General features: G+C 46.7%; 1 protein-coding gene across 5 annotated transcripts in view; it reads right to left on the bottom strand.

Annotated features, from left to right (window-relative positions):
- The window catches only part of TMEM266 (transmembrane protein 266), a 131,931-nt gene that overhangs the window by 14,012 nt on the left and 94,845 nt on the right, over positions 1 to 23,074 (bottom strand). For all 5 annotated transcript variants that reach the window (XM_057542076.1, XM_057542078.1, XM_057542080.1 and 2 more), the window contains one exon: positions 14,560 to 14,749. In XM_057542076.1, coding sequence (XP_057398059.1) covers positions 14,560 to 14,749 — 190 coding nt within the window. The remainder of the gene's footprint in view (positions 1 to 14,559; positions 14,750 to 23,074) is intronic.

The raw sequence follows: 23,074 nt of genomic DNA, 5'->3' as shown, positions 1-23,074 counted from the left end.
AAAAGGAACAAAAGCAAAAATAACTGGGACTATACCAAATTAAAAAGTTTCTGCACGGGAAAGGAAACCATCAACAAAATGAAAGGCAACCTACCGAATGGGAGAAAATATTCGCAAATCATATCTGATAAGAGTTAATATCCAAAATATATAAAGAACTCATACAACTCAATAGCAAAAAAACAATCCAATTAAAAAATGGATCTGAATAGACATATTCCCAAAGAAGACATACAATAGGGCAAAGGTACATGAAAAGGTGCTCAACTTCACTAATCATCAGGGAAATGTAAATCAGAACCACAGTGAGATATCACCTCACACTTGTTAGAATGGCTATTATCAAAAGGACAAGAGATAACAAGTGTTGGCGAGAAGACAGATAAAAGGGAACCCAAGTACACTGTTAGTGGGAATCTAAATTGGTGTAGCCACTGTGGAAAACAGTATGGAGGCTCCTCAAAAAACTAAGAACTACCATATGATCCAGCAATTCTACTCCTGGGTATATATCTGAAGAAAAAACCACTAATTTGAAAAGATACATGCACCCCAATGTACATAGCAGCATTATTTATAATAGCCAAGATATGGAAACAACCTAAGTGTCCATCAATAGATGAATGGATAAAGAAGATGTGATATATACATATACATACATACACGCACATAAACATACAATGGAATGTTATTCATCCGTAAAAAAGAATGAAATCTTGCCATTTGCAACAAACTGGATGGACCAGAGGGCATTATGCTTAAGTGAAATAAGTCAGACAAAGACAAGGTATGATCTCACTTTTATGTGGAATCTAAAAACAAAACAGGAGGACCTTCAAGATGGCAGAGGAGTAAGACGTGGAGATCACCTTCCTCCCCACAAATACATCAAAAACACATCTACGTGCGGAACAACTGCTACAGAATACCTACTGAATGCTGGCAGAAGACCTCAGACTTCCCAAAGGCAAGATACTCCCCACATACCTGGGTAGGGCAAAAGAAAAAAGGAAAAACAGAGAGAAAAGAATAGGGATGGGACCTGCACCTCAGGGAGGGAGCTGTGAAGGAGGAAAAGTTTCCACGCACTAGGAAGCCCCTTCACTGGTGGACATGGGGGGTGGGCAGGGGGAAGCTTCAGAGCCACGGAGGAGAGCACAGCAAGAGGGGTGCAGAGGGCAAAGCGGAGAGATTCCTGCACAGAGGATCGCTGCCGACCAGCACTCACCAGCCCAAGAGGCTTGTCTGCTCACCCGCTGGGACGGGTGGGGGATGGGAGCTGAGGCTCCGGCTTCAGAGTTCAGATCCCAGGGAGTGGACTGGGGTTGGCTGCATGAACACAGCCTGAAGGGGGCTAGTGCGCCACAGCTAGCCGGGAGGGAGTCTGGGAAAAAGTCTGGAACTGCCTAAGAGTCAAGAGACCATTGTTTCAGGGTGTGCAAGGAGAGGAGATTCAGAGCACCACCTAAATGAGCTTGAGAGATGGTCATGAGCCATGGCTATCAGTGTGGACACCAGAGGCGGGCATGAAACGCTAAGGCTGCTGCTGCAGCCACCAAGAATCCTGTGTGCAAGCACAGGTCACTATCCACACCTCCCCTCCCGGGAGCCTGTGCAGCCTGCCACTGCCAGGGTCCCGTGATCCAGGGACAACTTCCCCAGGAGGACACATGGCACGCCCCAGGCCATTGCAATGTCACACCAGCCTCTGTGGCCACAGGCTCAGCTCACATTCTGAACCCCTCCCTCCCGCCGGCCTGAGTGAGCCAGAGCCCCCTAATCAGCCGTTCCTTTAACCCCCTCCTGTCTGGGCGAAGAACAAACACCAGAGGGCGACCTACATACAGAGGCAGGGCCAAATCCAAAGCTGAACCCCAGGAGCTGTGCAAACGAAGAAGAGAAATGGAAATTTCTCCGTGCAGCCTCAGGAGCAGCGGATTAAATCTCCACAATCAACTTGATGTACCGTGCATCTGTGGAATACCTGAATAGACAAAGAATCATCCCAAAATTGAGGTGGTGGACTTTGGGCGCAACTGTAGACTTAGGATTTGCTGTATGTGACAGACTACTAACTGATTTTTATGTTTATCTTAGTATAGTTTTTATCACTTGTTATCACTGGTGGATTTGTTTATTGGTTTGGTTGCTCTCTTTTTTTTTTATTACTTTAAAAAATTTTTTTATTTTAATAACTTTATTTATTTTAATTTTTAAATTTTTCTTCCTTTCGTTTTTTTCTCCCTTCTCTTCTGAGCCGTGTGGCTGACAGGGTCTTGGTGCTCCGGCCGGGTGTCAGGCCTGAGCCTCTGAGGTGGGAGAGCCAAGTTCAGGACATTAGATCACCAGAGACCTCCCGGTCCCACGTAATATCAATCAGTGAGATCTCTCCCAGATATCTCCGTCTCAACGCTAAGACCCAGCTCCACTCAACAACCAGTAAGCTCCAGTGCTGGACACCCCATGCCAAACAATAAGCAAGACAGGAACACAACCCCATCCATTAGCAGAGAGGCTGCCTAAAATCATAATAAGTTCACAGATACCCCAAAACACATCACCGGATGCGGTCCTACCCACCCAAAAGACAAGATCCAGCCTCATCCACCAGAACACAGGCACCAGTCCCCTCCACCAGGAAGCCTACACAACCCCCTGAACCAACCTTACCCACTGGGGGCAGACACCAAAAACAACAGGAACGGGCTTCCCTGGTGGCGCAGTGGTTGAGAATCTGCCTGCCAATGCAGGGGACATGGGTTCGAGCCCTGGTCTGGGAAGATCCCACATGCCACGGAGCAACTAGGCCCATGAGCCACAATTACTGACCCTGCGTGTCTGGAGCCTGTGCTCCGCAACAAGAGAGGCCGCGATAGTGAGAGGCCCGCGCACCGCGATGAAGAGTGGCCCCCACTTGCTGCAACTAGAGAAAGCCCTCGCACAGAAACGAAGACCCAACACAGCCATAAATAAATAAATAAACCCAAAGTTAAAAAAAAAAACCCAAAAAAACAACAGGAACTACAAACTTGCAGCCTTCAAAAAGGAGACCCCAAACACAGTAAGTTAAGCAAAATGAGAAGACAGAGAAATATGCAGCAGATGAAGGAGCAAGGTAAAAACCCACTAGACCAAACAAATGAAGAGGAAATAGGCAGTCTACCTGAAAAAGAATTCAGAGTAATGATAGTAAAGATGATCCAAAATCTTGGAAACAGAATGGAGACAATACAAGAAACATTTAACAAGGACCTAGAAGAACTGAAGAGCAAAAAAACAATGATGAACAACACAATAAATGAAATTTTAAATTCCCTAGAAGGAATCAATAGCAGAATAATGGAGGCAGAAGAACGGATAAGTGACCTGGAAGATAAAATAGTGGAAATAACTACTGCAGAGCAGAGTAAAGAAAAAAGAATGAAAAGAATTGACGACAGTCTCAGAGAACTCTGGGACAACATTAAACGCAACAACATTCGAATTATAGAGGTCCCAGAAGAAGAGAAAAAGAAAGGGATTGAGAAAATACTTGAAGAGCATATAGTTGAAAACTTCCCTAATATGGGAAAGCAAATAGTCAATCAAGTCCAGGAAGCACAGAGAGTCCCATACAGGATATATCCAAGGAGAAACATGCCAAGACACATATTAATCAAACTATCAAAAATTAAGTACGAAGAAAAAATATTAAAAGCAGCAAGGGAAAAGCAACAAATAACATAGAAGGGAATCCCCATAAGGTTAATAGCTGATCTTTCAGCATAAACTCTTCAAGCCAGAAGGGAGTGGCACGACATATTTAAAGTGATGAAAGGGAAAAACCTACAACCAAGATTACTCTACCCAGCAAGGATCTCATTCAGATTCGATGGAGAAATTAAAAACTTTACAGACAAGCAAGAGCTAAGAGAACTCAGCACCACCAAACCAGCTTTAAAACAAATGCAAAAGGAACTTCTCTAGACAGGAAGCACAAGAGGAGGAAAAGACCTACAAAAACAAACCCAAAACAATTAAGAAAATGGTAATAGGAACATACATATCGATAACTACCTTAAATGTAAATGGATTAAATGCTCCAACCAAAAGACATAGACTGGCTGAATGGATACAAAAACAAGACCCATATATATGCTGTCTACAAGAGACCCACTTCAGACTCAGAGACACATACAGACTGAAGAGAGGGGATGGACAAAGATATTCCATACAAGTGGATATCAAAAGAAAGCTGGAGTAGCAATTCTCATATCAGACAAAATAGACATTAAAATAAAATAAAGACTATTACAAGAGACAAAGAAGGACACTACATAATGATCAAGAGATCAATCTAAGAAGAAGATATAACAATTGTAAATATTTATGCACCCAACATAGGAGCCCCTCAATTCATAAGGCAAATACTAACAGCCATAAAAGGGGAAATCGACAGTAACACAATCATAGTAGGGGACTTTAACACCCCAGTTTCACCAATCGACAGATCATCCAAAATGAAAATAAATAAGGAAACACAAGCTTTAAATGACACATTAAACAAGATGGACTTAATTGATATTTATAGGACATTCCATCTAAAAACAAGAGAATACACTTTCTTCTCAAGTGCTCAAGGAACATTCTTCCAGGAAAGATCATATCTTGGGTCACAAATCAAGCCTCGGTAAATTTAAGAAAATTGAAATCGTATCAAGTATCCTTTCCGACCACAACACTATGAGACTAGATATCAATTACAGGAAAATTTCTGTAAAAAATACAAACACATGGAGGCTAAACAATACACTACTAAATAACCAAGAGATCACTGAAGAAATCAAAGAAGAAATCAAAAAATACTTAGAAACAAATGACAATGAAAACATGACGACCCAAAACCTATGGGATGCAGCAAAAGCAGTTCTAAGAGGGAAGTTTATAGCAATACAATCCTACCTCAAGAAACAAGAAAAATCTCAAATAAACAACCTAATCTTACACCTAAAGCAATTAGAGAAAGAAGAACAAAAAAACCTGCAAAGTTAGCAGAAGGAAGAAATCATAAAAATCCAATTAAAAATAAATGAAAAAGAAATGAAGGAAATGATAGCAAAGATCAATAAAACTAAAAGCTGGTTCTTTGAGATGATAACAAAATTGATAAAACATTAGCTAGAGTCATCAAGAAAAAAAGGCAGAAGACTCAAATCAACAGTATTAGAAATGAAAAAGGAGACATAACAACTGACACTGCAGAAATACAAAGGATCATGAGAGATCACTACAAGCAACTATATGCCAATAAAATGGACAACCTGGAAAAAATGGATAAATTCTTAGAAAAGCAAAACCTTCTGAGACTGAACCAGGAAGAAATAGAAAATATAAACAGACCAATCACAAGCAATGAAAATGAAACTGTGATTAAAAATCTTCCAAGAAACAAAAACCCAGGACCAGATGGCTTCACAGTCAAATTCTATCAAAAATTTAGAGAAGAGCTAACACCTATCCTCAAACTCTTCCAAAATATAGCAGAGGGAGGAACACTCTCAAACTCATTCTACGAGGACACCATCACCCTGATACCAAAACCAGACAAAGACGTCACAAAAAAAGAAAACTACAGGCAATATCACTGATGAACATAGATGCAAAAATCCTCAACAAAATACTAGCAAACAGAATCTAACAGCACATTAAAAGGATCATACGCCATGATCAAGTGGGATTTATCCCAGGAATGCAAGGATTCTTCAGTATACACAAATCAATCAATGTCATACACCATAGTAACAAACTGGAGGATAAAAACCATATGATAATCTCAATAAATGCAGAAAAAGCTTTTGACAAAATTCAACACCAATTTATGATAAAAACCCACCAGAAAGTAGGCAAAGAGGGAACGTACCTCCACATAATAAAGGCCATATATGAAAAACCCACAGCAAACATTGTTCTCAATGGTGAAAAATTGAAACCACTTCCACTAAGATAAGGAAAAAGACAAGGTTGCCCACCCTCACCACTATTATTCAACATAGTTTTGGAAGTTTTAGCCACAGCAATCAGAGAAGAAGGAGACATAAAAGGAACCCAAATCAGAAAAGAAGAATTAAAACTGTCACTGTTTGCAGATGACATGATACTATACATAGAGAATCCTAAAGATGCTATCAGAAAACTACTACAACTAATCAATGAATTTGGTAGAGTAGCAGGGTACAAAATTAATGCACAGAAATCTCTTGCATTCCTATACACTAACGACGAAAAATCTGAAAGAGAAATTAAGGAAACACTCCCATTTACCACTGCAACAAAATAAAGTACCTAGGAATAAACCTACCTAAGGAGACAAAAGACCTGTATGCAGAAAACTTTAAGACACTGATGAAAGTAATTAAAGATGATACAAACAGATGGAGAGATATACCATGTTCTTGGATTGGAAGAATCAACATTGTGAAAATGACTATACTACGCAAAGCAATCTACAGATTCAATGCAACCCCTGTCAAACTACCAATGGCATTTTCCACAGAAGTAGAACAAAAAATTTCACAATTTGTATGGAAACACAAAAGACCCTGAATAGCCAAAGCAATCTTGAGAAAGAAAAACGGAGCTGGAGGAATCAGGCTCCTGGACTTCAGACTGTACTACAAAGCTACAGTAATCAAAAAAGTATGGTACTGGCACAAAAAAAGAAATATAGATCAATGGAACAGGATAGAAAGCCCAGAGATAAACCCACACACATATGGTCACCTTATCTTTGATAAAGGAGGCAAGAATATACAATGGAGAAAAGACAGCCTCTTCAATAAGTGGTGCTGGGAAAACTGGACAGCTACATGTAAAAGAATGAAATTAGAATACTCCTTAACACCGTATACAAAAATAAACTCAAAATGGATTAAAGACCTAAATATAAGGTCAGACACTATAAAACTCTTAGCGGAAAACATAGGCAGAACACTCTAGGACATAAATCACAGCAAGATCTTTTTTGATCCACCTCCTAGAGTAATGGAAATAAAAACAAAAATAAACAAATGGGACCTCATGAAACTTAAAAGCTTTTGCACAGCAAAGGAAACCATAAACAAGAAGAAAAGACAGCCCTCAGGATGGGAGAAAACAAAGCAACTGACAAAGGATTAATCTCCAAAATATACAAGCAGCTCATGCAGCACAATATCAAAAAAACAAACAACCCAATCCAAAAATGGGCAGAAGACCTAAATAGACATTTCTCCAAAGAAGATATACAGATTGCCACCAAACACATGAAAGGATGCTCAACATCACTAATCATTAGAGAAATGCAAATCAAAACTACAATGAGGTATCACCTCACACCAGTCAGAATGGCCATCATCAAAAAATCTACAAACAATAAATGCTGGAGAGGGTGTGGAGAAAAGGGAACCCTCTTGCACTGTTGGTGGGAATGTAAATTGATACAGCCACTATGGAGAACAGTATGGAGTTTCCTTAAAAAACTAAAACTAGAACTACCATACGACCCAGCAATCCCACTACTGGGCATATACCCTAAGAAAACCATAATTCAAAAAGAGTCATGTACCACAATGTTCATTGCAGCTCTATTTACAATAGCCAGGACATGGAAGCAACCTAAGTGTCCATCAACAGATGAATGGATAAAGAAGATGTGGCACATATATGCAATGGAATATTACTCAGCCATAAAAAGAAACGATTATTTGTAGTGAGGTGGATGGACCTAGAGACTGTCATACAGAGTGAAGTCAGTCAGAAAGAGAAAAACAAATACCGTATGCTAATACATATATATGGAATCTAAAAAAAAAAAAAAAAAAAAAAAAGGTTCTCACGAACCTATGGGCAGGAAAGGAGTAAAGATGCAGACGTAGAGAATGGACTTGAGGACGGGGGAGGGGGAAGGGTAAGCTGGGATGAAGTGAGAGAGTGGCATGGATATATATAAACTACCAAATGTAAAATAGATAGCTAGTGGGAAGCAGCCGCATAGCACAGGGAGATCAGCTCGGTGCTTTGTGACCACCTAGAGGGGTGCGATAGGGAGGGTGGGAGGGAGACGTAAGAGGGAGGGGATATGGGGATATATGTATACATATAACTGATTCACTTTGTTATAAAGCAGAAACTAACACACCATTGTAAAGCAATTATACACCAATAAAGATGTTAAAAAAAATAAAATAGAAAATAAAAACAGAACCAAAACTAAAAAGAAACAGATACAGAGGACTGATTGGTGGTTCCCAGAGGCAGGGGTTGGGGGGTGGGTGAAATGGGTGGGTGAAGGAGGTCAAAAGGTACAAACTTCTGGTTATAAAATAAATGTCATGGGGATATGATACTGCATGGTCACTATAGTTAATATTGTATTTTATATTTGAAAGTTGCTAAGAGAATAAATCTTAAAAGTTCTCATCGCAAGAAATAAAATTCTGTAACTATGTATAGTGATGGATGTTAACCAGGCTTACTGTGACTCTGCAGTATATACAAATATCGAATTATTACCTAGTATACCTGAAACTAATATGTCAATTATATATGTCAAATATACCTCACTGAAAGAAAAACAGCATTAAGAATTTCAAGAGAGTGACAGCAGAGCATTGAACCAAGTTTGAGTCCCTCGGTGACTGCATGGGTCACTCCACCATAAAGCCAGTCCTGCTCAGAGAGTTTAAGTAACTTGTTCAAGGCCAAGTTGAGATTCAAACCCAGCCCTGAGTCTTAAACCCATGTCCTCCTTCCCTCAGTACCACCCACACCAGCTCTGCCCTGTCAGCTGCCTCGCTGCCCAGTTCTAGTTCTACAGCTCTGGGGCTCCCCGGGGTCCCCAATGCCCCCCATCAGGCACACACATCAGGAGGCCAGTGATGGCAGAAACCCCGGCTTGCCTCCATTGGCACACAGGCCCCTCCTCTCCCAAGGTTAAACACTGGTGCCAGCTCTGCGGGCCTGGTGCACCTCTGGGGGGGTTTCTCTGAGCGCTGGTGCAGCATGGGGGGACGCCGAGGCTCACCGTGATATATGGTGAAAGCTGCGGCACTCCCACCAGGGGCTGTAATTCATCAGTTATGGGTGAGCTTCAAGACTAATAAATTTGGGAGGGAAGTATTAATGACTACACAGAGGCACTGTGAACTTGGCAGGCCCCAAAGCCTGCAACTTTGCCACCTGGGTTTTAAAAATGATTTGTGCTGGAGCAAGTTTAAACAGAAGCTGGTCAGCATTAGTCTAACTGTGACCCACTGGCAACTGTTGAGACTGCAGGAGCCACTTCTCCTGCCCGGGCTGAGGCTGGCACTCCCGCCCTCCAGGGCTGCCATCCCCCCTGCAGCAAGGCCCTCTCCCGAGGGTCCTGAGACTTATCGCTGTTGTCTGCAGGTTAATCCCCAGATGGTCTGTGTACTAGTGTGATACGGTGAGCCTCAGGGCCCTCGCGGGCCTGAAGGTCATGGTGGGCAATGAACGTTGACCTTTCTCCATCTCCAGCGTGGCCCAGAGCACCCCTAGCTTGTCTAGCCATAATTTCTAATGTCATGGAAATCCCTCCCTGGACACAGCTCCTGGTCAAAGAGAGATCAGCTGGAGTGCCCTGTCTCCCTGGCCCATCTGAGGCTGTGAATCATGCATGTCACTTGCTAGCCCCCCAGGCTTCTGCCCTCTGCCTCAGAGGCACTGCCTTTTCTATTGACAGCTCTGGGAGTTGGCCATCAAGTGGCAAACCAGGAATGCGCTGTGCTCTACTGAGTGGGCTGGGGCAGGCAGGTGGGCATCTAGAGAGCTGGGAGGTAGGGGGTGTCACAGAGACACCTGCTCCCAGGGGTGCATGTTTGCCATGTCTATGGGAGGCCTGAGTGCGTCGTTCAGACACGCCTCTAGTTTCCGGGAGGGTCAGCACAGACCCCATAACACCCTAGCTGGCACATGCAGCCAGTCACTTTCTCCCTTCTTATTCTGTGTCCCTCCACGTCCTCCTGGAAGTTGCTCACTATGGGGACTGCAGAGAGAGAAGGAACAGGGTGGAGAGGCAGGCGCTCAAAGCTTCATCGCACTAGAATGTGTGGGATTATTTTAAAGGCTTGGTTTGTTTGCAGACTCTCTGACCCCAGATCTTGACTCCCTGTGAATCCAAATGTGGCATCAGGTGTCCAGGGTCTGGAGGTCATTGGCCGGGGGATAGCAAAGGCCACGCTGTTATCTCAAGAGCTCAGTCTCCTGATGAGAGAGACAGAGAGGTGCTGCAGAATGTGTGGCTCTACTGGAGGTGCTCAGCTGAGCTCAGGTGTTTCAAGGTGGGCTCAGCGGAAGACAGAACAGCACTGGGTGGGCTCAAGCACCAGGCGAGCAGCTGCCATGGGCAGAGCGAGGAGGCTGACCACTAGGGAGAGCGAGGAAGCGGCTCGCCCAGCTCACTCTGCTCCATCAGGAGGAAGGGCCTGTGAGGGACCAGGAGACTGTAAACCTGCTCCTTCCATCCTTGGAAAGCAAGACCAAGTGGGCAACAGTTGCCACTGACTTCCAGGAGAACTTTCAAAAAGAAGATTCTTATATTCTTATAGTTTTGTTATATTCTTTTATTCTGGATTCCACAAGCACCAGCATGGGGAGGTAAAAGCCAAGAGTGTGGTTTTTGGAGCAGGCTATTGCCAGATGCCCCCTGAGCTCCGAGAGAAAACCCAGGACTGCAGGACCCACAGGGAAACAAGTGATGTCCACAAGCCTTATTGTGTTCTTCGATCAGTTATGGGCTTGCAGATTACATTCCATGCAACGGACTTTAAGGGGAGCCTGCTGAGGGCCAGGCGCAGTGGGCCCCGAAGATAAAGTGTGGGAGCGACCTGGCACACTCGGGGCCTAGCGGGAGTTCGTATAAGGTCTCAAGAGAAGGGCGTGGTGACTGGGAGCTCACTCTGAGACAGGTTTTAAGGATGAAAAGAAGTTTGGCAGGCAGGCCTGTCCTGCCAGTGAACAACATGTGGAAAGGCTCAGAGACTTACTACTGCGCAGAACACTTTCCAAAGGCAAAGATGTTTCACTCGGCTAGAGTGAAAGTGAAGACAGAGTGCAGACTGGAAGGAGATGAGGTGGCGGGGGTCGGGGGCGGGTGGCCAGCCTGGGACAAGACCATCAAGGGTTTTATATGCCACCTGTTATGAGTTGAGTCATTGTGTCCTCCCCCTCAAAGTCATATGTTGAAATCCTAACCCCCAGTACCTCAGACTATGATTTCCTAATTTGGAAATGTGATTGTTGCAGATATAATTAGTTAAGATGAGGCTGGACTTCCCTGGTGGCGCAGTGGTTAAGAATCTGCCTGCCAATGCAGGGGACACGGGTTCGAGCCCTGGTCCGGGAAGATCCCACATGCTGCAGAGCAACTAAGCCCGTGTGCCACAACTACTGAGCCTGTGCTCTAGAGCCCACGAGCCACAATTACTGAAGCCCGCGCGCCTAGAGCCTGTGCTCCCCAACAAGAGAAGCCACCGCAATGAGAAGCCCGTGCACCGCAAGGAAGAGTAGCCCCCGCTCGCCGCAACTGGAGAAAGCCTGCGCGCAGCAACGAAGACCCAATGCAGCCAAAAATAAATAAATAAATAAATGTATTAAAAAAAAAAAAAAGATGAGATCACACTGGAGTAGGGTGGGCCCCAGACCCAACATGACTAAGGTCCTTATAAAAAGGGAAATTTGGACACACACACACTGAGGGAGAACACCATGTGAAGAGAAGGCAGAGGTCAGAGTGATGCTTCTGCAAGCTAAGGAATGCCGAGGATTACCAGCAAAGCACCAGAAGCCAGGGGAGAGGCCTGAAACAGATGCTCCCTCTCAGCCCTCAGAAGGAACCAACCCTACCAAGACCTTGATCTCAGACTTCCAGCCTCCAGAACTGTGAGACAGTAAACTTCTGTTGTTTAAGCCACCCAGTTTGCAGTACTTTGTTTCGGCAGCCCTAGCAGATACCAGCCAAGGTGTTAACTCAGGAAGTGACATGAAGGATTTATGAAAGATGACTGTGTGTGTGTAGGGGGGACAAGGACTGAAGAGGGCACCTATGAGGGCAAAGCTGAGGTCAGGGAGCCAGGCGAGGTCCAGAGATAAGGAAGGCTGAACAAAGCAGACGGAAAAGGGGAATGTTTCACGATATATGTAGGCAGTAAAACCGGAAGGAATTGGTGATGAGTCAGGATCTACAAAGTCCTAGGAACCCGGAGTAAAGGCAGGAATCAAACAAGCTACAGCTGAACACAAATGAATGTCAAAATCCACATAGGGGGTACAGAAAGCTCGCTGCCCAAGGATGGGCTGCAGGGACATGGGGCTCGACAGAGCCATGTGGGCCTGGGTCACCTGAGAGCTCAGGCCAGGCAGCCACCACAAGGCTCAGGAGCTTTCTGGCCTTGTCACAGGGGTCTTGGGTCCAGAAAAAAAGCAGGGGTGGCCCCTCGACACTCTGCCCGGGTCTTGCAGCTCCCCAAGAACTGAGTGACTGAAACACTGGAATGCTCAGGGAGGGGCAGGACAGCAAGAACTTGGAGAGCTTGTCCCCTGAGGACTGGTTGTGGGAGTGCAGGTGACAGTCTCTGGAGGAGAAAACACTCAGAGGCCAGTCTCCAAAAGGATATCTCAGCTGGGAGGGCACCCACCAGGCCTATATATAAAAGCTTCGTCCATGTGGGAGAGGTGGGTGCCGGGGGCGGACCTCAGCACAGCCTGAGGAAGAATTTTCTAACAGGCAGAGCCATTTGATGTTGGGTTGGCACGGGCTTCTCTGGGAGGTTCGGGGTACCTATTCTTAGAGGAAGGTAAAACTCTTGGCAGGCGTAATAGATGGGATTAGCATATCAGCTGAAGAGCTGGACTCAGAAGTCCTTCCTAGCCTCCAAATTCTATAGCTCTAAGGTTGGAAGGGCTCTCAAAAGATCATAATAGCAATCACCCCGCTCCCCAAAAACTGTTCACAGTGCCTTACAGCCTACAGAGCTTTCTCACATCCATCAGTTCCCCAGACTTCCTGTAAGGCAGACAGAGCTGGAGTGGTGAGTCCACTTTGCAGAAGGGAACACTGAAGCCCCAAGTCACAGAGTCGGGGAGTGGCAGAGTCTGGAGCTCTGGCTTCCTGCTGCCCAACCTGCCCAGCCCTACCTGGCTGCCGCTGTCCTGGCAGGGAGCACACAGCACGCCAAGGCAAAGTGGGCCCCAGATCAAGCTGGAGTTTAGGATCCCACAGCCTCCCCCGGTTCCAAGCCCAGCACCTCCATTTCTTTTGTGTGACCCCATGAAATTCTCTCGACCTCTTTGGGTCTGAGTTTCCTCCTCCATATGAGAGAAAGGAGGTGTGAGGATGAAATGAAATCACACTGTAAAGAGCTTCTCTTGGAGGAGTTTGATGAATCTTAGTTCCCTTACCTTTAGGTAAAAAATGTGGACCCAAAAATGTATTCCGAATTATTAGGGGACATCGATACTTTTAAAAATATCTTGGTAAAGTGAAGAAATCCCTTAACCATCATTTTAGTGATAACATTTTCAGGAGCAAGTTGGGGCAGGGAGGACTCAGACATGAGCGTTCATGTTCAGGCTCCCAGGATTCCCCCGGGGCTCCAGCAAGACCACAGATCTCCCCTGCTGTGCCCCCTGAGCCGAGGCTGATTCCTGGCCTGAGCCCATGAGAACACAGTCTCTCCAAACCCCCCAAAGGCCCAAACCGGACACAGCTGCATCACCAGGTGAGGGTATTTTCACCCCCAATCACGAAATAATACCACCTGACATTTGCAGGACTACTTTGCAATTCTGGAAGCCACTTTCACCTGCTTCCTGGAGCCTCACAACAACCCTGTGAGGAAAGCTCAGCATTGTTCCCATTTGACAGCTAGTAAAACCAAGACCCAGAAAGGTTATTTCCCCTCTACAAGGTGACACAGCTGGTCTTCTACAGAGTATTCTGCCCTAGGGTATGGCTGGCACTCCCATCTCCACCAACATCACCTGCCCATCAATTTACTACCATTCCCCAAAGCATAGGTTCTGGGCCCCAGGCCTGGACCTACTATCTGGGCCTTAGTGGGCTGGGCAGTCCAGTAGGAAAGTCCTAGGCATCTGGCTGGAAGCCTAGCTCTGCCATTTATTAGTGAGGCACCTTTGGACAACTTTTCTGGGTCGCAGTTCCTTCATCCATAAAGTAGGAAAGTCAAGCCTCCTGCAGGCGGTTACCACGAGGACTGGGGAAATAGTGCACGCAAAGCAGCCAGTGGCCCACAGGCATGAAATGAGCACACGCCACTGAGATCATGTCGAGGTCGGGTCAAGGGAGCTTACCTGAACGCTTTCTCCGATGCTCAGAAAGGTAGTCCCGGGGGCACTGATCTGAGGGTCACCACCACCGCCACTGCCACAATCGTGGGCCGAGATGGGGGCACAGTCCTGCCAGGAGGCGTGCTCCAACTCCGGGAAGCTGTGCACAGAGCCCTAGGGCGGGGGTGGGGACGGGGCTCCCCACGACGGGACTGGGGAGGCCGTGGGCGGGCTCACCTTGCACGGGCTGCAGCTCCTCCACGACGCTCTCGTCCGCGGTCTCCTCGGCCCACGTGCCGGCCTCCACCACCTTGTAGCGGCTGCGCGGCTGGCTGAGCACGTGAGGGGCCTGCAGCGCCGCCTCGCGCTCGGCCGCCAGGTCCAAGTCCTGCTGCGCCAGGTGCGCCCGCAGCTGCCGTATCTCAAACTGCAGGAAAGAGCGGGGCGGTGGGTGGTGGGCAGCGCAGGGGCGGGGTGCGGAGCGTGGACCCGGCCCGAGCCCAACGTCTGGGCGCTTTGCTCTTGGGGGAGCGGGGTTGGAATGGGCTGAGCATCCAAAGGCTGGAGGGGGTGTTCCTTACAAATCTCCCAACGACACTAGTCGCAAAAGTCTCTGACGTTTCTGGAGCCTTTTCCGAGTAATAAAAAACATGTTCCTGTGTCTCACCTCGGATACTGTGTAGTCTGGCCCCATAGTGATGACAAGATGGCCGTGAGAGGAAGCACAGCCGTGGTTTTCGGGAAGAGCATCGGTGGAAGAGGACTCAGGGAACGGGATTCGTTCTAGTTACTTGCCTAAACGTGCCACCCAAGAGCCTTATTCTGGTGTCCCACACTGATGATTAGTGGAAGACGGGAAACCCCGCAATATCCAGGGTCAGTGTAACTAGCCGGTGGGAGCCCATCGTGGCTTACTGGGCTGTGCCTGACCCATCTGTCTTCCAGCAACGCCCATATCCCCTCTTCTAGGAGGTGTTCCGAGGGCTGGCCAGACTAGACTGGAGTCTAGTTCCAACCCTGCGGCTTATTGCCATATGTCCTTGGTTTCCTTATCTGTAAAATAGGGGTTATCACTCCACAGAGCTCTCTGAGGGCTTGAGGGCTTCATAAAGGCTTTGTAAAAAGCTGCACACATTTTTATTTTGGTTTCATTTTTTGTTGTTGTTGGGGAAGGTTTCCTAGAGACGCTTCCAGATGCCTCTTGAGTTTGTGGCTGAGACGGCTGTTCACACTCGGGGGCCTCCCTGGGCCATCTGGGTGAAGGCAAAGTTTGGGTCTGACACTGAAGGGCCTGGCTGTGGGCTCAGGAGGAAGGAGATCTTTCACTGCCACCTAGTGTTCCAAACACACATTGCATCGCTTTTGCATAACCCCACAACCTCCAGTCAAACCCCCAAAGGCCTGAAGCAGGGAGGCGGGTGGAGGAGTCCCAGGGAGTCTCCGGGCCTGAGCTCCCTACCTAGGAGATTACCTGCTTGCCCATGATCCCAATCTCCAGCCCTGGCCCCTCCCTGCAATGTCAGATCACACCTCCAACTGCCTACCTGACAGCAACACAGAATTGGGTCACAGGTGTCACAAACTCAACCTAAACAGGACTCGTCACTCTATCCCCACACCTGCTCCTCAGGTGTTTTCATCTCATTTTAGCTGTATCTAAAAAAATGCAGTCTCCTCCCTTGCTTCCGCACTTTTCCTTATCCTTGCCATCCAATCTGCCCTCAAGTCCAGCTCCCTAAGTGCTACCCCAAGCCTGCCCACCTCCCTCCACCTCCACTGCCAGCTCTCACCTGGATGACTGCAGCCCTACAGCCCTCTACCGTCCATTTGCCAACAGGGGTCAGAGGGATTCTCGTAAACCTAGATCAGATCATGTCACCCCCTTGTCCATAGACCTCGGGTGGGAGAAAACCCAAACTTTTACCCTTGGCTTACATAACAGGTGCATGTTCTGGCTCTGCTTACCTGGTCCACTTCATCTCATTCTTTCTCCCTTTACCTCCCGCTGTGACACAGGCCTTCTCGTCATTCCTTAAGCACACTAAGTGTGTGTTGGTCTCAGGGTCACTTTCCCAGGGACCTCTGGTCCCATATCACATGGCTGGCTCCCCCTCTTGGAGGCCTTCCCCGACCCCTGACCTAAGGCAGCCACCCAGGCACTCCATCACATCACTCTGTTTGAATTCTCTACATTGCACTTAGCACCTTCTGATATTTTTATTTTAATGTTTTATTATTTTTCTTTTGACAAAAGTGAAACACACAGTTGAAGCATTCACTAACACTAGGGTGGCCAGGCAGCAAACTGGCATCGAGGCCACTTCCCAATGTCAATGTTCACAAATTTTGTCTCTGGGAACACTCAGGTTTTCCCAGAGTTCATCAGCCTCCTGCCTGAGGACACACCTCTGGCTGTCTCTGTGCTGGGAGCAGGGCAGGGAAATGGGGCAGAGGGTCCAGCCATTAGATGAAAGGACTTTCACCTAATCCTCATTTTCAGCCCTGCACCTCTCCCCAGGCCTCTGCCTCACCCAGTGCCCACCTGCAGAGCCCTCTGGTTCAATTTCTGCAGAGGACGAACCTCTTGCATCTTGTATGATGGGGGAGTGTGGTCTCCTGGCTGTGCAGAATTTGGGAGGGGACGTGGAGGGTTCAAATATTATGTGTACAGACTTCTAGCCAACCCCTCTCCCCTGTGGTCAGCTTCACATTCACCCCATTGCTCCCAAACTCTCAAGGGTACTGACGGGGGAATTAGCCCATTTCCCTCACTATCCACCTCTTCAGACACTTTAGTTATAGATTCTCCACTCTGCTAAATCACTCTGCATTTCCCTAAATCTACTGAAATCTGTATCCTCTTTGTCCTGATGGACAGGACTTAAAGAGTTTCTTAATTCTTATGTGTTTATGATTTTTTTCTTTACTATCATCTCGGTGGAGTTTGGGGAAAGAGATCAGATAAATACGTGTGGTCGGTCACTTCAGCTGCAGTAGTGTGCTGGTATAGAAAAAAAGAGGCCTGATTTATAGTACATGCTAATCTCTGGTATAAATACTCCCACCATGGCCAATTTTGAACTACCGACATGATGTCATGCAGAATTGTGAAGAAATGTGCACAGCTGGCTCTCACGAGTCAGTGAGAGCTCCAGTACACCACTGCCACCCTCACCCCTCTGTAAGAGCAGGGATATAGAATATAATCTATATAAGAATAGAATATAGAATATAATCTCTGTAGGAGCAGGGATCTTGCCTGTTTTGTTGCTTGGTACACAGAAGGCACTCGGTAAATACTGCTGAATGAATCAATAAATCAATGTGTGAAACTAGTCAGCTTTGCCCAGCTTTTTTCTGTGGTTTCAGGCTGAGCCCTAACTCCAGCCACAAACTGGGCCCCAACCTTAACCCAAAGCTGAGGCAAAGCCTGGGCCCCAACACTGAGCCCCGAGCTTGGTCACACATTGAGTCCCGACCCAAGTCACATACTAAGACCACATCCTGATCACACACTGGGCCCTAACTCTGGTCTCAGACTAGGCTCACACCTGGATCTCAACAACCCAGTACTCGAATGGGGCCACTGGTCTCAGAAAGTGAGAAAGCGAGGCTAGCTTATTATAGAGTGGCCTTCTGTGCAGGTGGAGAGGGCTCGAGCCGCCCTTCTCGCAGCAATGTCTCAGATGTCACGTAGGGCCCATTAGGCAACCCTCCTTAGCTCTGCTGGGGCTGGGAGCCCCTCCTGCCCAGGCTGATCTGAACCTCCCATGGGCATACCCAGCCCACTTTCTCCAAGGCCGCTCATCAGGGCCAGCAGCCCTAGCTAATGGCCTCCTAGGCCACTCTGAACAGATGCATTATTGATAACTTGTAATTGATACAGAGCTGCCCATGAGTGTCCCACTGGAATTCAGTCCAGACGCCAGAGGCCAGGGCTTGTCCAGCCCCAAGCCCACATGTGCAGACATAGGCATGTACACTGAAATAAGTTTTAGGCTAGAAATATGAACCCGAGTGTATGGTAGTTCCCCCGTTCACTCCTTTATTCATTCATTCACTGAGAAGTCAGGTAAAGCGCGGCGAGGGAAACGTTAAAATTCTGTTATGTGTATTGGAATGAAACTGCCTCTCCCAGCTTCACAGTGAGTCCTGGGTGGCCCCAGTGACAGGCACTGTCTGCTGCGCTGCAGGGAACAAATGTCCCAGGAGAGTTCTAAGGGCTAGCTCTGGGTGACATTTGTGGGAGAGGAGGCACGGTGTGTCCGGGAGACAGAGACTGGGAAGTAAGAGGTGTTGGGGGAGGTCGGCAGGGGCCACACCAGGCAGAGCCTTGTAGCCATGGTAAGACACTATAAGGACTTCAGCCCTTATTTAAAGAGCAACAATATACCACTGAAATCTTCTGAACAGAAGGGTGGAGTGGTGGAGGTGGAGGAGTGGTGATTCAGATGAGCATCTTGAGAGGACGGTGCTGATAGCCGAGCGGGGAATGAATTGGATGGGGGTAAGCCAGGGCGGACATGGGAATACCAGCTGGGAGGCTGCTGCAGCAGTGCAGGCCAGGGATGACCAGAATTTGGGCTAGGGTAGAGACAGTGGAGATGAAGATGAAGACCATTTAGGAGGTACAAGTGTCAGCATGGGCATGGACTGGAATGGGGGTGAGGGAGGAGGCAACCTGCTTTGGGGACATATTTTTACAAGCTGCATACCCAGAGGGTGTGGGGTAGCCGGATGCTCTGATCCCTCGCCCTGAGAGGGAACGGCTGACTCCTTACGGAGACACTGCAGATGGGCTAAATGGCTCTCAGCTCTGGTCACTGGCTGTGACAGCCCAGGGGACCGTCTGGATGTTCTAGCTGGGACCCTCAGAGCCTGGCTCCTGATTCCCATATGCTGAACATGGCCACATGTGCTTCCCCAGTTGATGAAGGGTGGTCAAGGGGTCCTAGGAGAGCAGGGCCTCTTCAGTCAGATGGGTGAACTGAGGCCCCATGATGGGCAGGAGGCTTTTGTGCTGGGGGACAGCGTGGGGTACAGGCTAGGACCACATGGTGCATCAGAGCAAAGTTGGGTCCAGAACCCATGTCTCTGGCTTCCAGCCCCCCAGACCCTGTGTCAGGGAACTTGAAGCCTTATGGGAGAGATGGAAGTGACTCAGCTCAAACAGAACATGGGGGAGCTTGATGGTAACGGGGGGCCAGGAAAGAGCAGGAGGGCCCCCATGTGGGGAAAAAGCCAGGGCTGGAGGAGGAGCCTCAACTTGCGGCCCATCACCCCTCCCTCACTCTGGTAAGTCTCCTTTCCTCTTTGGGCCTCAGTTTCACTGTGTGTTCAATGAGGCTAACGGAGCAGCTGAATTCTGGTCTATAACAAGCTCTGTGCTGGCTCTGGAACTCTAACTGGGAGGGAACAAAGTGCAAGAGCCAGTTAATTCCTGGTGCTGTCTTCAGGGCCATCCCCTGCTCCTACGGAAATGCCCCACTGTCAGAGAGCCAACTCTTTAGAGAAAGATAACGTAACCCAGAACCTCTAAAATGCATCAACAATGCGTAGCGCACAATAAGAATTACTATTCATGCAAACAAGCAGGAAAAAGTGATTGATTATCAAATCATAAAGCAGTTAGAGAAGAGTATGGGAAAAGATGGACAAAATAGTTGTAGCATTTCAGTGGAGAAATAGAACCTATAAAAAGAATCAAATGAAACTTTTAGGACCTTAATATACAATATTTGAAATTGAGCACTCAGTTGGATGGGTTTAACAGCAGACTGGACACAGTAGAAGACAGGGGTGTTGAACTTGAGGATAGGTCTATAGAAAAATATTAAAAGTTACAGCCAGGGATTTCCCTGGTGGTGCAGTGGTTAAGAATCTGTCTGCCTGTATGGACACCAAGGGGGGAGAACTGCGGTGGGGTGGGGATGGTGGTGTGCTGAATTGGGCGATTGGGATTGACATGTATACACTGATATGTATAAAATTGATGACTAATAAGAACCTGCAGTATAAAACAAACAAACAAACAAAACAACTAATATTAAACTTTCATTGGGTTATTTGTATGGAAATATGTTAATATAAATGTTTCAGACATTACATGAAATTTCTAAAAATCTTATATGTTCTGGTATAATGTTATAAGTCATAATTGTAGTTATTACTTTAAAATGTATATCTCAGAAATAACTAAATTTCCTTGTCAATTGCATTATTATGAACTTTCATCAAATCTTTAACCGTGGTCATTTTTAAGTCTTTTGTCATTTACAGACAGTTCTGGGTGTACTGTGATGCTCTTGCAAATATGTTCCTATAAAAGGGTTTCATCTTCAAGGAATTCATGGAAAAGACTCTGACAAGTACAGGTTTCTGGTAACTGACTGTACTGCTGAACTGAATGAATAAGCATTTTCAGAACTCTAATGAAAAACTGATGAACTCATAAAAGTGCTAACAAAAGATCAAGATGAAAAAAAAATTAATTACATGGGACTGAGTGAACTGATGAGGATGATTATAATTTTTGTGACTTTCTGTTTGAATTAAAAAAAAAATCCCACAAGGACTCAGAGGCAAAGAATATACAAATCAATTTTCACTGCAAAGTAAAGGAGCTGTTACAGTGGAGGATTACTGGACTGAATGTCAGTATTATGACATAGCATGAGTGTTTTTCGTGTTTGGTAATTGCAATCATTGTTGCTTTTGTTGTGGTCATCCATTTAAAAAAAAACAAAAAAAAAAAGAATCTGTCTGCCAATGCAGAGGACACGGGATCGATCCCTGGTCCGGGAAGATCCCACATGCTGCAGAGCAACTAAGCCTGTGTGCCACAACTACTGAGCCTGCGCTCTAGAGCCCGTGCACCTAGAGCCCGTGCTCTGCAACAAGAGAAGCCACTGCGATGAGAAGCCCGCACAACGCAATGAAGAGTAGCCCCAGCTTGCTGCAACTAGAGAAAACCCATGCACAGCAATGAAGACCCAACGCAGCCAAAAATAAAAATAAATAATTTATAAAAAAAAAAAAGTTACATCCAGAAAAAGAAAAAAGAGAGAGAATGGGGGAACAGATAGGGTATAAGGAAAAAGTGAGGCATGAGTAGAAGGTCTAACATATGTAATTAGAGCTCCAGAAGGAGACTGATAGGATGGGACAGAAGTAATAAATAAATGATGGCCAAAAACTTTGCAAATCTAATGAAAAACACCAACCCACAAATTCAAGAAACTCAGAGAATCCTAAGGAGGATAAATACAAAAATCCCACACCTAGAAACCCTATAGTCAAACTGCTAAACACAGATAAGGAGAAACACCCATAGCACTCAGGCTCTCCAGGCTCACGTGAGCCTGGGCCTTTGGGAGAGAAAGTGCACAGTGGCTTTGAGGATAAAATGAAGCAAATTTTCCACTGGCAAACTGGTCCAGTGGGGAAAAAAAGACCATCCTGTGATTGGGAAGAAGGAAAGTGCAGTCACAGCCCTTCTTAATGCACATTATTAGCTAAGTATTTCTAATCAGATAACCTGACCAGATCTGCTGGGATCCACAGGGAAGCCCTCAGCGTGAATTACTGGAGTGAGTCAGGCCCCTTCCATTGGGCTGGGCTTTTAATGCATGCCCAGGCGGGGCCAGACCCCGGGGGCGGCAGGGTGGGCACACCCAGCCCATCTCTGCCTTTAATGGTCTGGTTTGTGAAGTACAACTGACAGGGCCTTGGCCTGATCAATGCACACTTTGGCCAGAAGCTCGATGGTATCTAATGCAATAGCAATAATTTTCTTCCATCCTATTAGTGCTGTCTGCACAGACTGCCCTGCCTTCAAACCCATCTGCTATTGGGATGGCATCCAATGTTTATTTCCATTAGTTTCGCCACTGTTGGTAACAATAAAACTCAGGAGACAGTTGCAAACTAATGATTTAGGAGCAGGGTGAAGCTGAATTCGACCTTGGCCCCTTTCCATCCACTGTGAAGATGACTGGTAGTTGGCCATAAATTTAAATTATGGCAAAAGGATAACATAAGTTATTCCTCTGATGGCTAATTTTATCAGCTAAATAGGCTTGTCATTAAAGCTATCGGCTGTTTTACAAATCACTGCCCATGTTTAAAAAAAAAAATTCACTTCCCACAGTGGGGATCTTGAATAATCCGGGTAACAAAGACTATTGTGCTGAGCTGGGGGCTTGTGGCCTCTGCAAGAAAAGAGGGGGCTCTCTGGAATGAGCCAGCATCAAGCGACACCCCCAGAGCCAGGAGAGAACCCCTTTCCTGCTGTTCTGGACCTGCTGAAGGGGCTGCTGGCCCTCAAAGGACGGTGGAGTGGACGCCGCCCCCCAACTGCCTCCAGTGGGAATGCCTACCGCTTAGGGTCCAGGTTATCGTCCTGTTTCTTCAGGAAACAGGCCAGGGAGACTTGCATCATCCAGGAAGGATTAATCATTGTGATGGTACCTCCTGCTAGTGGGAAGGGGGGAATGGAGGTAGAAACATCGTGAGCCTGTTAGGTGACTGTGCAGGTGACTGCTTTCTCCCTGGGCACTCAGACTACTTTTGTCAGCATCTGGTGCCTTAGGTGTGACTGTGTAACTGAGTCCTCCCACGAAATGGGGGCAGAAACAATGTCACCGCTTTCAGGCCCAGCCAGTAAAAATCTATGCACAATTCTCCACCCTCCCTTTCTTAAACCCCTGGCTGAAGGGAGAAAACTCCAAACACTTAGAATAAGAAGGAGCCA

The sequence above is a fragment of the Balaenoptera acutorostrata genome, chromosome 3 (assembly GCF_949987535.1).
Source record: "Balaenoptera acutorostrata chromosome 3, mBalAcu1.1, whole genome shotgun sequence".
Classification (NCBI taxonomy): domain Eukaryota; kingdom Metazoa; phylum Chordata; class Mammalia; order Artiodactyla; family Balaenopteridae; genus Balaenoptera; species Balaenoptera acutorostrata.
This window is presented reverse-complemented; position numbering and strand designations above follow the sequence as displayed.